Source organism: Capra hircus, chromosome 12, assembly GCF_001704415.2.
Source record: "Capra hircus breed San Clemente chromosome 12, ASM170441v1, whole genome shotgun sequence".
Lineage (NCBI taxonomy): Eukaryota > Metazoa > Chordata > Mammalia > Artiodactyla > Bovidae > Capra > Capra hircus.
In genome coordinates, this window is record NC_030819.1 from 41,929,257 (window position 1) to 41,945,638 (window position 16,382).

The 16,382-nt window shown below is 36.3% G+C and overlaps 1 protein-coding gene across 2 annotated transcripts in view; it reads left to right on the forward strand.

Moving 5' to 3' along the window:
- KLHL1 (kelch like family member 1) overlaps positions 754-16,382 on the forward strand; it is a 562,289-nt gene continuing 546,660 nt past the window's right edge. The window contains exon 1 of one of the 2 annotated variants that reach the window (XM_005687646.3): positions 754-2,062. In XM_005687646.3, coding sequence (XP_005687703.1) covers positions 1,560-2,062 — 503 coding nt within the window. In that variant the 5' untranslated portion in view covers positions 754-1,559. The remainder of the gene's footprint in view (positions 2,063-16,382) is intronic. The other variant, XM_005687647.3, reaches the window with a different exon arrangement.

The following is a 16,382-nucleotide window of genomic DNA, read 5'->3' on the forward strand; positions in this document are numbered from 1 at the left end:
TAGCTAGAAAGGGATCATAAATCTCATTCTAAATATAAGGAAAAACACATATTTTTTTCTTCAAACAAGAGATTTCTGCAGAATAGTAGCCTTTGGGTATACTCAGTCTTTTCCCCCAACCTCTTCCATACATTTTATATCACGATTTTTGTACTAGAAGGTTATGCCTTGAAATTATGTTTTATCATTTTATTCCATTTCTTGGTTTACACTGAGAACAGCTTTCATTCTATGGCAACTCATTTAATGCACTGATTTTGCAAAACTCGTCCCCTGCGCTCAGATGCCCATCTTCAAATTTCTACCGTGTGCCTCTGGCCCCCAGGGTGAAGCACTGCCTGAGTGCGTTATTGGCAGAATAACAATGTAATTGTCAGAATGGTGGCATCGTCACACTTTGACGCCAGCATCCTGTTTCTTTCTTCTCGCTACAGAGAAACTAAGGCTAAAGGTTAAAGGATGCGGTTTATTAAATAATTCAAGCCATTAACCTGCAACCTGCAAAGCAATGGCAGCCTATTAAGTTTATGCTGCCATGATTCACATTTGGTGTTTACTGATGCTAAAGCATATTGCCTGTTTGCTTTACTTTTATTGCTACATAGTAATGTAGTAAGGAAGGAGAATAAAAAAAAGGTGACAGGACCCACACAAGGGGACAATAAGAGCAGCAGACTCACTTGCATAAAGAAGATTGAAGCCTTCCCTCCCTCTCTCCATCTCTCCGTTAAGGCCTCAGTGCACATCTGCGTCACTTACTGGGGAGGAGGAGGCGCCGAGGCAGAGAGAAAATTGTACTGTGAGGACCTTGACAGCTTCACGGCGCGGGCTTTGCTTCTGCCCTCCTGCATTTGCTGGATTTTTTTTTTTTTTTTTCCTCTCTCTCTCTCTCTTTCTCTTACAAACTGACTAGATAAAACCACCCCTTCTCGCCTTGCAGAAGGCATTTTGACTTTCTCAGAGATACCCGCAGCTCTCAGAGCATCTTCCTAGAGAGCAGGGACAGGGGCGCAGGTGCATCGAGAAGGCTGGGGGGTGTGTGCTTCTTCCGCGACTTGGGGATCTTTCTCTCTGCAGTCTCCAGGCACTGAACTCTAAGCTGCAAGGATAGGAGAGCCGACAGCTTCTCGACTGAGGCTCTGCCGCCCTGCATGCTAGGGAGGTGTATCCAGCTGCCTTCGCCTCCAGAGCTCTGAGCGCGTAGACCTCCCTCCCTCGCGCGTCTCCGGCATCAGGGCAGCCCCTCACCGCGGTCACCGCGGGACCCCGCAAGGAGATCGGGGATTCTCAGCCCTCTGGGTCCAGTTCCTGACTGTGCACCCAGCCGTTGAGTTCCCCACGGCGGGTCCTGAGGTCCTGACCGCAGCTGAGCCGCAAGGCTTTGCTGTTCGCGCTCCGGTCGTCGCCTGGCAGGGAGCTCAGCCGCCCGGTCCTGTCTGTTCCCCGGGCTCATAGGGAGCCTCCCGTACCCTCCTCTAACCCGGGGCTCCGTTGGCCTGCCTCCCCAAACCATCTACTCCTGCATCAGCTGAGGTCCCTTCGCCTTCCTTTTGTCAAGCATGTCAGGCTCTGGGCGAAAAGACTTCGATGTGAAGCACATCCTGCGACTCCGCTGGAAACTCTTCAGCCACCCGTCGCCGTCGGCCGGCGGCCCGGCCGGGGGCAGCTGCCTGCAACAGGACGGCAGCAGCAGCTTCGAGCACTGGGGACCCAGCCAGAACCGCCTGCTCAAAAGCCAAGAGAAGGGCGGAGTGAGCACTTTCTGGAAGAAGCCTTCCTCTTCTGCCTCCTCTTCTTCGCCTGCCTCCCCGTCCTCTTCTGCCTCTTCCTTCAGCCCTCTGAATGGCACCCTCTTGCCAGTGGCTACGAGGCTGCAGCCAGGGGCGCCCAGGCAGGGAATCCACCAGCCTGCCAGGACTCTCTTCTACGTGGAGTCCTTAGAGGAGGAGGAGGTGCCCGGAATGGACTTCCCTGAACCACACGGCAAAGGGCTTGTCCCACAGGAGTTCAAAGCGGAGCCAGCCAAGTCGAGCCAAGCAACAGGTGAAGGGTGTGGACACAGGTACAGTAAGACCCCATGGGACAACCAAGCAGCCCTCAATTTCCACTTGTTCCCGTCCCACCCGGTGTGCCCTGGTAGTTACTAAGTATAAGTTTCAGGTTGAAAATTTTGATCAAGAGATGCCAACCTGGTTTTTATTACTCAAATTGTAATCTCATTAAAAGTTTCCTCGTTAATTTCTATTAGCTCCTACATATTGCTTTTCTTTTGGAGTTGTAATCACAAATTGAATATATATGCATTTTGCTAACTCTCCAGGTAGAGTGGTTCTCATATTTCTGAGGTTACAGTATTTTTCTGTCATTTTCTATCACTAAATGACATGTGTGAATCTCCCAGTTATCTAATGTGAGGAGAAACTTCATATTCAAATGCATCTGGTATACTGGCCTAGTAACTGGCTTGGCAGATTATCTAGGATCCTTGTGGCTTGACTCTATATTCCAGGAGTAATGAGGTGGACAGAAGGAGGTTCTGGACAACATTATCTTCTCTCTTCCTCCTGCATGAAAGGCTATACTCTCTGTTACTCTACTCTATCCCAACTTGCCTTTTTATTCTACTTCGTGATCACCTTCGTTTTGTTCAATGTCTTAGAATTAAACTCTTACTAATGCCCTTTGCATTATTCTACCCTGATTCATTGGCTCAGTATGGACTGTGTATTCTTAGTAAGCAGGTCAATGCCAATTTCCTATTTATTTCTAATATTACATCTTTGAGTACAGTTTTTCTACTGTTAAGATGTAGAAAAACTCTCTCACATATGACCTCATTCTGAGTTTGATATTTTCAGAGGATTAATTCATTCTACACTAGATCATTACTACTTTAGGCATATAGTGAAGGGATCTGAAAAGGTTTGCATTTTAATTCATATATGAGAATATATTATGAAGAAGAAATACAGAGGAGCCACAGGAAAATTATGGGGAAATTATTAATAATAAAATTTACCTTTCAGTAAGTAAATTAGAAACAGATGCAATGTTTAAACTTCTGCTTCATTGAATCAATATTTCATCAAGTTGTCATGAAAAAACACATAAAATAAAATACTATAGATGTTCTTTATATGGACAAATGTGAAGTTAAAGATACAAAAACAATCCTTAAAATTTTTCAATTATATGGATTGTGTGGATTTGAATTTAAATTTTAAGAATCTTGAACATAATCTTATATGCAAAGATAATATAATGGTAGTTTATTATTTTACAAAGAGAGGTTTAATTTACTATTTTCAACTATGAGAAAGTTTTTTCTATGTATAGGAGACCTAAAATATAAATTTATCTATTATTCAGTTTAATTAAGATACTTTACAAAAACAGTCATGACTTTGGGTATCATTACTACTGTGACATTATTTGACTTATGTATTCACTGGTGACCTACAGTTATGGATTTTTTAAAAAATAAAATACATTGGGCTTAAGCCCCTTTAACTGAGAAATTTTAATTTTATTTTTGTTTTAATTTTTGGATAATCATCTCTAAAGATCTAGTATTTCACCTTATATGTTTAAAAGAAAACCAGTTAGGTTAAATATTTACCAATTACTGTTATATTGAAACTGGTACTTATGTGTCTCAGACAGTTTAGGGAAAAAGAAATAGATTTTTTTTTTTTTTCAGTTTTGTAAAGTCTTCTCATCAGCTCAACACCTGACCTTCTGGGAATATTTATGTTTGATAGTTGTAAAAACCAATTTGCTTTATAAAAATATATCAAGTATATAAGGCATATTTGGCATACGTAATTTCAGAAAAAATTTATGTAAGTTGGAGAATTTGGAAATTCTTATGGAGTACTGGCTTAAGAATTTATAATAAATTAAAGAAATAAAACTAATAACTAATAGTCTAGGTTAAAGATAAAACACCCATCAGATTTACTTCCAGTCCCTCACTTTTGAATATACATCAGTATTTTTACTCATTAAGAGTTGTATATGAAAACAATTCTGAAAACAAGTCAAGTGCCACTTCAAACCATCTTTACTTTTGATATGAGGGCTTCTTATAAGAGTTTGTATGTGTAAAATGTTGAAATTAAGGTCTAGTTTTATTTTAAAATTCTTATGCTTAAATCCTTTAGTTAAATTTTAATTTCTTGCTGGACAAATTAGTCAGCACTGATAGTATCTCGCGGATTTTATATGTTCCTAAACATTCATAGATTACTGGTTCTATGTTCATGATTGATTGACAGCAAGCTACTAAACAACAATTAGTTGTTATCAATATATGTTATTATAATATGTGGTAAGAATAATGTCCATTTCCTAGGAAGGACAACATTTCCAATATGTTAAATACAAAATGAAAAACAATATGTAAGATCATTCTGTAATATGGATTTACTTTGTTTTCTCTCATAACCCATGCAGGCAATCTACATGGGGTTCATAATGACCAATGGACACATAAACCATATAAACCTGCATGATCTTTTTCATTACTTGAGTCATTACTTTATTGGTATTCTATGCTGTCACATTTGATATTTAGCATTTTGCTTCATCAATTCTGAGCACTATATTAAGCTAATCTACATGTGTAAAGAAAGAATTGGCCCTTTTTCTCTTTCTTCATTTCTCTTTATTTGTTCTCATACTAGTTAAGAACATTGTTTTATATAAGTGGCTCAGTTTTATTTGTTGTTCAAATAGCAGCTGGAAGTTGCTCAGCAGAAAGCAGCTCATAATCTCAGCTCAATTATCATGGAGTTGAAACATAAAGGTAGCAAGAAGACATAGTAAATCGATTTACTGCTGAAACCCAGTCTTTATCTTATCCCACTTTATCAGACATACATAAACAAATCTCAGTATTCTACCTTACCCGTGATACCACTAAGAATCCTAACTCTTACAGTAATAGGCTCTTGCCCTGTGCTATTACTTATTTATTTTCTCTTTTTTACTGTCTGAACTTAGTTGTTGGCCAGTGTATCATTTCCTAACCATCAGATCATTACATATTTTTGATATGTTTAATTTTTTTATACCAGATTCTATATGTAGTAAACTAAAAAAACAAAGACCTATTCTTGAAGTTCATAGTAATGTGAATAGGAGAAAATACGTCATGTTTAACTGATTGCTTTTTTAGTTTTTTCAGTTCTCACAGAGTGGAGGCTTCTATTTTCATGGCTTCAGTTGCATACGTACTCAGTTTAGTTGAACTCTGTGACCCCATGGACTGTAGCCTGCCAGGCTCCTCTGCCCATGGGATTTTCTAGGCAAGAATACTGGAATAGGTTGCCATTCCTTCTCCAGGAGATCTTCTTAACCCAGTAAAATGAACCTGCAGCTCTTGCCTCTCCTGCATTGGCAGGAGGATTCTTTACCACTGAGCCACCAAATTGTATTTTAGTTGCAATTTGAAAACTCAGACTCCACCTCCCCACACTCAACCCTCTTCTTTACCCCCACCTTGACCTCTGGACTCGCACATCCATTTGATCTCTCTGGTGGATATCGCAGATACAATAGAATACAGCACATACAAAATTGAGCTCATAAGCTCCCTTCTCTCTTGCTTAGTTTCCTTTTTCTCTATCTCAGAGAAGAGCATTCCATGTGTTAGGTTGTGCAACCTAGAAATCCAGGATCATATTTGTCAAAATCCTCTCTCTCTTGATTTTCAATATTCCACCAAGTTCTGTCACTTTTCTTTCAAAACTGTCCTTTCCCCTGTATCTATCCCACATCTCTCCATCTCCACCAACTGCACTTCATTTAAAAATACTGTTGTCTTTTATGTCAACTTCTGTAACTCCCATCTACATTCTCTTTCTTTTTTAACCTTGCCACCTGTAATCTTCCTCCATACTAGAGTCAAAGAAAATTTATGAAATAAAAATTTGAACTATTTTGCCAGATACTGATTCTCCTTTTATTTTTCAAAGCATTTCCACCACTCTGACCACGATCCATTCTGTGGACAGTGATGCCCTGAAAGAGCTGAACCTTGTCTCCCATCTAGGCCTTTCCCTTACGAGATCCCCATGCTCCTCCCCTGTCTTCCAGGGGCAATGTTCTTCTGTATTGCTTTTCCCTGCCTCTGGGCCTCACAAAGTTAATTCCTTTCCTGATTACATAGTGATTCTCCTTCTCTCAATTCACCATTTTCTGAATTCATTACTATTCATTATTGAAATGTCTTAAATAAAATCCTTGTAGCTTTCTTGAAGAAGCATTCATTGATCTTCCAGCAAAAGTCACTTTAAAATTTTTAATTTATTTTATTCCCTTATTTTATGTTTTTAGAGTAACTGGTCTCTGTCTTGAGTTTCTTATTATAATTATATAATAATATATGTGCTACATTTTTTTAAATTTATCTAACTCTGTTTGCCTCATGGACAGAATGTTTCTGTTTGCTCATTATTTTATACTTATCATAGAGCATATAGCTACTCAATAAATACTGTTGAATGAATACATATTTGTCATAATCATAATAAGTGACATTGATTAAGAACTTTCTATTTGACAGGTAGCATCTGAATATTTATATTGTGGAATTTAATATTTAGAACAGCTCTTTGATTCTGATATAATTATGGATGAGATATAGACAGGTGATTAACTTCCCCCAAATCACAGGACTGTAAGGAGTACAACTGGATGTTTAATCTTGATTCTCTGACTCCTGACACCATATTCTATGCCACTTTGCCAACTCTTCACTCAGTCTGCTTAAACAAACAAACAGAGCAGAAGAAAAGAGGCTCCAGCCAAGATTATACTGAAAGAATTCTTATCTTTCTGGTGGAAATTATGCTTGTGTCTCAATGTTTAAATAAACTATTTTAAATGATAGTGATGGACAACTCCTGAAAAGGTTCAGTCAGAGAGGACTTAGCCCAAGTTAAAAAACATCAAATTGCTTTCTGAAGTATTGCTTATTCAGTGCATTTTACTTTTTAGTTAAATCAAAGTATAAGGAAATAACCTAGACATAAAAAAAATCATTAATTTTGGAATCCAAAAGAGAGCATTAGGATGGAAAATCTCCTTCTGAAGTACAGAACAATTGATACAGAGATGTGTCATAGAAAAGAACATATACCATTAGAATCTCATAGAAGTTTGTGGAATTTATTTAGAATGGAAAGAAATCAGCCTTGTTTCAGTCCAAAGGAAAGGAAAATGACACGAAGTGCTATTTCAGGAATATAGCTCTCAAAACATTCTTATATGGAACTCTAAAATAAATAATATTCATATTTTCTCCATGAGCTCAATTTTGTGGTGAAAAAGTGTATGGCATTATTTTATTCAATTTTATGTCTTCCTTGTTAAAATTTCTACACTTGGCTATTATACAGACTATTAAAATTTAAGTTAGAATTAGCAAAAAACAATAGTTTCTCTGGGAAAGTTTTTTTTTTTTTTTAACTTATTTTAGGATGCATTTACCAATATATTGTGTTGTTTGCAAATGAGTCTACAGTTTCCAGATGCCATCTCCTCTGAGTACATTTGCTTCAGGCAAATAAGACGATCATAAAGGAAAAAGTAATAAGATCATTAGATTGGTTTGAAAGTACTCAAAAGTACTCAAAACTCCAGAGTTATCTAAGAGAAAGATGTAAAAACAAATGCAAGATGAAATAGATAGAACTCTTAGTTGTAACAAACCATAAAACCTCTACACTAGTTGAAAAATAATATTCTGGCTTTCTTTGAAATTTCTAAATGAATACTTTGTAAACTATATCATTAACCACTTCCAGGCATCAGTTTAAATGTTTAAAAAATAAGGAAAATCTCCCTATTCAACACTTGATTAATATAGAATATAATATTGATGTTATTTTAATTTGTTGATTTCTTCTATAAGTATCAAAAGATAATTTGTATATCTAAAAGATGATATATTTCTAACATGTACATGTTAAGTCAAATTTCATTGCTTTTGACTAAGAACTCTTACAGAATTTACAGAAATTTTAGATCTGCAGGATATTTTAGAATTATATCAAGTTTAAGAACATGAAAATGTACTACATTTTAAATGGAGTCTCACAGTAATGAGACTATTGATTTTATTTTAACATCCAAAATAACTGTAGGTATTTTTGTAGTAGCTGTAAAAACAAATTCTCTGGAATGTACATATTAGTTTAGACCAGATAAACTTAATTCATCTTTCTGCATTTAAGATAAGATTATTCAAAACTTTGAGGAAAACATGATATACAAACAGATAGTGTGAGCAGAATCAAATATTTGAAAGTGTTGTAAATCAATTATAGGTAAAAATTCTGTCCACAATATATAAATAGGTTTGGTGCTATTACCTTTTCTCACTTTCTGGCCAGGATTTGGAAACAGATTGGTATAAGAACTTATGAAAGCATTACACAGTTTAGCTTGACTGATAGAATGTATGGTATGATTTTAAAATCCTGCAAATGATAAGCCAACAAGGCAGGTCATTTTGACTGAAGATCATGTCACAGAGCTAGTACTTGAAAATGATCTGACAGTCTTTGATAAAGGTAAAGAGTGGAATCAATTGATTTAATTCTAAATTCAGATTTTCCCATCCCTTAGGCAGCATAAATCAAACTTTTATAATTTTTCATAGGAAATCTTTCAATTTAATTTCTTCTCATACTTGTTTGTAACACTGTCTCAGTAGATCATTTGGGCCCCTTTATTCTTAATGATGTGGATAGGTACTTAGTCATGTAAATCAGCATTTTCATCTTGGCTGAAATGTGATGGGATAACTTTAAAAATTAAAACATAAAATTAGGGGCTTTTATATTACAAAGGTAGGAATAATTCAACTATTTTATAGTTTTAAAGAGGTAAATACAAAAATCTCTTTATATCTACAATAAACATATGGTTTGGTTTGATTTACTTCTTTAATAGATTCCAATTACTTTAAAATGTCTGAGATGTCTCTTTAGGCTAATATTGATAAGTATCAGCTTCAGAGTAGACAGAAAAATACCCTTGGAAAGAAAAACTGTTTTGAATTTATATCTTAAACTTTATGGATATAAAAATATCCTGACTTTCTAATCCTGAGATTCATCTTTGAACTCTACAGTGCTGAAAATAAGTTGGAGTAGTTTATCATTCACAGTAAAATTTAACTATGATTTCTACTTTTTCAGTTACCTTACCTTAGATGTAATAATATGTAATTTCAGTAGAGAGGTTTACATACATTAGTAGCTAGGTATTTGGTCTTTGGTGATCTATTGATGATATTTAAACATTTACTTGTGCAATTGTTTCTTAAAATGCATGGAATTTTGCATTTTAATTTCTTTATGACTGTGGCTTATAGCAGTTTTGGTTAGTGGTTAGCTTAGTTATCTTGGACTTCCCTGGTGGTTTAAATATCTGCCTACAATGTGGGAGACCTGGGTTCAATCCCTGGGTTGGGAAGATCTCCTGGAGAAGGAAATGTCAACCCACTCCAGTATTCTTGCCTGGAAAATCCCATGGACGGAAGAGCCTGATAGGCTACAGTCCATGGGGTTGCAAAGAGTTGGACACGACTAAGCAACTTCACTCACTCAATCACTAGCTTTGTTAGTGGTTAGTTATAGTGGCTTTGGTTAGAAAATTCTTATTAGCAATAAGAAAATGCCCATATTAATCTGCCTAAGAATAAGAAAATTTGGAAAAGCAGTCAATGTTAAAATAATCGTAGATCAAATAATCAAATCATTTTCTTTAAGTCAGGATAAAAGAACTGATATCTCTGCTTCTGGCTGAGTTAGAATAAAAGGCACTAGGCTTATGTGTGCATCTAAAATAAAAACAAAGAAGGAAAGAAGAAAAGAATACAGAGAAAAAATGAATGAAAGGAAGAAAGGAAAGAAGGAAGTAAGAAAATAAAGAAAAAGAAAAAATAAGAAAGAAGAAATATATGAAACAAAATATTCAAGTCACTGGACATCAGACACTGCAGGAGAATAATTCCTGAGATATGAAAAACAAATGGAATGAACACTAATTGTCCAAGCTCACTGCCTTCAGAGATTCCAGGCACTGTTACAGGGAAGGAAAAAGGAAGAAGACTGCGCAAACCACCCTGGATTGAAGAGATGGAGCTAAGTGGCCAGGAAGACCAAAGTAGTGAGACCTCAAATGACAGTGTCATAAAAGAAATCTGTAATAATTAGAAAGCTCCAGAAGTCTGTAGAGGTGCCACTTAAGTATTCAGCAGGTCAGTATTCAGTAGACTGATGATAGTTACACATGTTTAAGGAAACCACCCAAGTTCTGGGAAAAAGCCATGTCAGAATTACAGGGATGGTTGTTGTTCAGTTGCCAAATCATGTCTGCCTCCTTGTAACCCCATGGACTATAGCATGGCAGGCTTCCCTGTCCCTCCCCATCTTCTGGAGTTTGCCCAAATTTATGTCCATTGAATCAATGATGCCACCTTATCATCTCATCCTCTGTTGTCCCCTTCTCCTTCTGCCTTCAATCTATCCTGGCATCAGGGTCTTTTCCAATGAGTTGGTGCTTCGCATCAGTTGGCCAAAGTATTGGAGCTTCAGCTTCAGCGTCAGTCCTCCAAATGAGTATTCAGGATTTGTTTCCTTTAAGATTGGCTGGTTCGCTCTCCTTGCAGTTCTAGGGACTCTCAAGAGTCTTCTTCAGCACTACAGTTCAAAAACATCAATTATTTGGTGCTCTGCCTTCTTTACGGCTCTCTTCTTACATCTGTACATGGCTACTAGAGGGACTGTGAAGTAAAGTGAAGTGAAAGTCAATCAATCCTGTCTGACTCTTTGCAACCCCAAGGACTATACAATCTATGGAATTCTCCAAGCCAGAACACTGGAGTGGATAGCTGTTACTTTCTCCAGGTGATCTTCCCAATACAGGGATTGAACCCAGGACTCCCACATTGCAGGGGGATTCTTTACAAGCTAAGCCACCAGGGGAGCTCAAGAATACTGGAGTGGGCAGCCTATCCATTCTCCAGCAGATCTTCCTGACCCAGGAATTGAATTAGGGTCTCCTGCATTGCAGGCTGATTCTTTACTGGCTGAGCAATCAGGGAAGCCCAAAAAGACCATAGCCTTGACTACATGTACCTTTGTTTGCAAAGTGATATGTCTGCCTTTTAATGCACTGTCTATGTTTGTCATAGCTTTCCTGCCAAGAAGCAATCATCTTTTAATTATATGGCTGCAGTCACCATCTGCAGTGATTTTAGAGACCAAGCAGAGGAAATATGCCACTGCTTCCACTTTTCTTCTTCTATTTGTCGTGATGGGACAAAAGGCTTTGACTGTGCAGGTCACAACAATCTGCAGAAAATTCTTAAAAAGATAGGAATACCAGATCACCTCACCTGCCTCATGAGAAAATTTTATGCAGGTCGAGAAGCAACAGTTAGAACTGTACATGGAACACAGACTGGTTCCAAATCAGGAAAGGAGTACATCAAGGCTGTATATTGTCACCTTGTTTATTTAACTTATATGCAGAATACATCATGAGAAATGCTGGGCTGGAGGAAGCACAAGCTGGAATCAAGATTGCTGGGAGAAATATCAATAACCTCAGATACACAGATGACACCATACTTATGGCAGAAAGTCAAGAACTAAAGAGCCTCTTGATGAAAATGAAAGAGGAGAGTGAAAAATTCAGCTTAAAACTCAACATTCAGAAAACGAAGATCATGGCATCTGATCCCATCACTTCATGGCAAATAGATGGGGAAACAGTGGAAACAGTGTCTGACTTTATTTTTTTGGGCTCCAAAATCAATGTCGATGTTGACTGCAACTTTAAAATTAAAAGACACTTGCTCCTTGGAAGAAAAGTTATGGCCAACCTAGACAGTATATTAAAAAGCAAAGACATTAATTTGCCAACAAAGGTCCATCTGGTCAAATTATTGTTTTTTCAGTAGTCATGTATGGACTTGATAGTTGGACTATAAAGAAAGCTGACTGCCAAAGAATTGATGCTTTTGAACTGTAGTGTTAGAGAAGACTCTTGAGATTCCCTTGGACAGCAAGGAGATCCAACCAGTCCATCCTAAAGGAAATCAGTCCTGAATATTCATTTCAGGACCTGACAGTGAAGCTGAAATTCAAATACTTTGGCCACCTGATGTGAAGAACTTACTCAATTGAAAAGACTCTGATGCTGGGAAAGATTGAAGGTGGGAGGAGAAGGGGACAGCAGAGGGTGAGATGATTGGGTGGCATCACCAATTCAATGGAAATGAGTCTGAGTAAATTCTGGGAGTTGGTGCAAGACAAGGAGGCCTGGTGTGCTGCATGTAGTCCATGGGGCTACAAAGAGTCAAACATGACTCAGCGACTGAATTGAACTGATGAGACCAGATTCCATGATCTTAGTTGTTGTTGTTGTTGTTGTTTTTAATATTGAGTTTTAAGCCAGGTTTTCATCTCCGCTTTCACCCTCATCAAGAGGCTCTTCGTTCCTCTTCACTTTCTGACATAGGGTAGCATCATCTGCATATCGGAGGTTTTTGATATTTTGCTTCACAGGGTTGGTACCTGTTCTTAATAATTAGAATGGAAAACCTAATGAATCCTGGTACTAGATAAAGTATGTGGAAGGGTATTAATCACTTAGTAATAGGAAATAACTAGCCTTGGAGTAAACACTTCCATTGTTCCATTTAACAAATCTTAACAAGAAATCCCCAAAGCATCAAAGTGCTTCAAAGTATTGTAACTGTCTTCCAGAACAGAGTTGAAAAATAATTCATATATTAATAAATGTTTAGTACCAAAGAAAACAAATATTTCAATGTCTGACATTGAATTGAAGATACCTAGGCAACAAAGAAGTGGAAACATATGAACCATACTGAGGAGACATATCAATCAAACAAACTGACCCCAAACTCTAGAAAAGTCTTTAAAGTAGTTAAAACAATATTCCATATGCTCAAATAGCAAACTCAGCCATGGTAGATATGAAAAAATCAATATCAAACCTCTAGACCAAAAGACAACACATGCCTGAGATGAAAAAAATATATTGAATGAAATTAGTGACAGAGCAAGAAGCAGAAAAACATAATGATTTTGAACACATAGCAATGAAACTATCCAAAATGAAACAAAGAAAGAAAGATTTGATAATTTTAAAAAACTTAATAAATATATACTTAGAATTCCCAAAGGAAAGAGAAAAATAAAGAAAGCAAAAAAATTAAAGAAGTAATGGCAGAACTTTCCAAACTTTATGAAAAATATAAACTCATATTTTTAGTAATCCTAATGAACACAAGCTGGAATCAAGATTGCTGGGAGAAATATCAATAACCTCAGATATCCAGATGACACCATCCTTATGGCAGAAAGTGAAGAGGAACAAAAAAGCCTCTTGATGAAAGTGAAAGAGGAGAGTGAAAAAGTTGGCTTAAAGTTCAACATTAAGAAACCAGTGGAAACAGTGTCAGACTTTATGTTTTTGGGCTCCAAAATCACTGCAGATGGTGACTGCAGCCATGAAATTAAAAGACATTTACTCCTTGGAAGAAAAGTTATGAGCAACCTAGACAGCATATTCAAAAGCAGAGACATTACTTTGCCGACTAAGGTGCGTCTAGTCAAGGCTATGGTTTTTCCTGTGGTCATGCATGGATGTGAGAGTTGGACTGTGAAGGCTGAGTGCCGAAGAATTGATGCTTTTGAACTGTGTTGTTGGAGAAGACTCTTGAGAGTCCCTTAGACTGCAAGGAGACCCAACCAGTCCATTCTGAAGGAGATCAGCCCTGAGATTTCTTTGGAAGGAATGATGCTAAAGCTGAAACTCCAATACTTTGGCCACCTCATGTGAAGAGTTGACTCATTGGAAAAGACTCTGATGCTGAGAGGGATTGGGGGCAGGAGGAGAAGGGGATGACCGAGGATGAGATGGCTGGATGGCATCACTGACTCGATGGACGTTAGTCTGGGTGAACTCCAGGAGTTGGTGATGGACAGGGAGGCCTGGTGTGCTGCAATTCATGGGGTCGCAAAGAGTTAGACACAACTGAGCGACTGAACTGAACTGAACTGAACTGAATGAATTCTAATCACAAGAAACATGAAAACTGCCATAAGTCACATTTTAATAAAATTCTCAAAACCAAGAATAAATATTAAAATATCAAAACTTCCAGAGAAAACACATGTTGTGTAGAGGGATATAAAATAAAGAATGATGGATCATTTTATTTTCAATGAAAATGATGCTAGTGAAAAGTAGAACATCATATTTTGAGAGTACAAGAAAAAAAAAACTATCCACCTGAAATACTATATATATCTAAAATATTTTTCAAAATGAGAGTGATATAATATTTTTTCAGACTTAGAATAGTTGCAAAAATTCATCAGAAGGAGACATGCTCTACAAATATTAAAATTCATTAAAGGAAAGGAAAAATAAACCAGTTGGCACGAAGGAATGAAAAACCACCAGAAATGTTAACTGCATAGGTAAAAAGATAAAGATTATTCTTGATTATATAAATCTGGAACATCTGGAACATAAATAGTCATTAAACAAACAAAAACCATGAAAATATGAGGGTTTTTCCATATGTGTAACCTATACTTATAACTGCTGTAGCATTAAGGGAAGAAATAAAAGTATAATATTGCAAGCTTCTTTATACTAAATGTAAAGAGATGTATCATTTGAAAGCCATCTCAGAAGTATATTTTAAATCCTAAAATAACCACTAAAGTAACTAAACAATAATAAAGTAACAAAACAAAATAGCTGGTCATCCAGCAAAGATAAAATGCTGTTTTAAGAATTATTCTATTAATTGAGAAAAATGAGAGCAAAGATAGGACAAATAGTAAATGCACAGCACATATAATCTGAAATCTTACTATATCAAGAATTGCATTAAAGTAATCGGTATATACATCCATAATATAAAGACAGAAATTGTCATTGTATAAAAAGCCCTAGAAGAAATACACTTTAAATATAAACACAAACACTGGATAATAAGGAAAATATAGAAACAATACAAAGCATGCTAAGACTAATCAAAAGAAAGCTGAATTAATATATAAAAATATTAAACAAAGCATCTCTCAGAAGAAAGAATATCAATCTGATAAAAAGAATCTATTAAAAATACCCTGGAGGCAACATCAAAATGTTGAAAGATTAAATGTGTTTCCTCTAAATCTGGAAAAGAATGAGAATGTCTTCTCTCACAACTTTTGCTCAGCATTGTATTGGAGATGATATTCAGTTCCATAAGGAAACAAAAATAAATAAAAAGCACCTATATTGGAAAGGAAAAAATAACGTTTTCATTTGTACAAAATAGATCATCATAGAGTAATAAATAAACACTATGGCTTTGTTTGCAGATATGTTTGTTTATTAGAAAAAATTATGGAATCTACAAAAAGATGAAGTTTTTATGGTTTGGGATACAGAATCAGTATACAAAATCCAACTGCATTTCTATATACCATCAAGGAATATCTAGAAGTTGAAATTACAAAAATAGTAACATCAGTAAATTTTGAATACATGTAAATGCATACAATAAAAGATGAAAGGGACTTATAAGCTCAAAACAATAAAACTAGGTAGATAGAAATTAAAGTCCTAAAAATGGAAAAACATATTATGTTCATGGTTCAGAAAACTTACTATTACTGAGATGTTAATTCTTCTCCAGTTGATTTATAGATAGTATACATCCTCAAAGAAAATCTTTTCTTGATTTTTTTGAACAAGTTGACAGGTTTATTCTAAAACCCACTGAAATATTCAAAGAAGCTATAGAAAGGCAAAACTTGAAATTAATCTACTTTAAATAGTATAGTATCAAGTTCACAATATATAGGTTAATGGAGAATAATTAAATGTTTTTATAACAGCCATATTAAGCATGGCTTCCCTGGTGGCTCAGATAGTAAACAATCTGCCTGAAATGCCAGAGATTTGTATTCTATACCTGGGTTGGGAAGATCCCCTGGAGAAGGGCATGGTAACCCACTCCAGTTTTCTTGCCTGGAGAATACCATGGACAGAGGAGCCTGGCTGGCTACAGTCCATGGGGTCGAAGAGTCAGACACAACTGACTAACACACACAGCCAAATAGAGTAATACTTCACACCATAAAAAAGAATAAGCAACTGGTCATTAAACACTTATAATTGAATGAAAAAAATATGATGAGCTAAAGAAACTCAATTGTATGGTATATTTCTTTTAATATTTATGTACTGTAAGTCATATATACACTGATTATTCATATTTTGAAAAAATAATTTGATCCTAATTTTCCTTGAATCATATATTGGAGTGA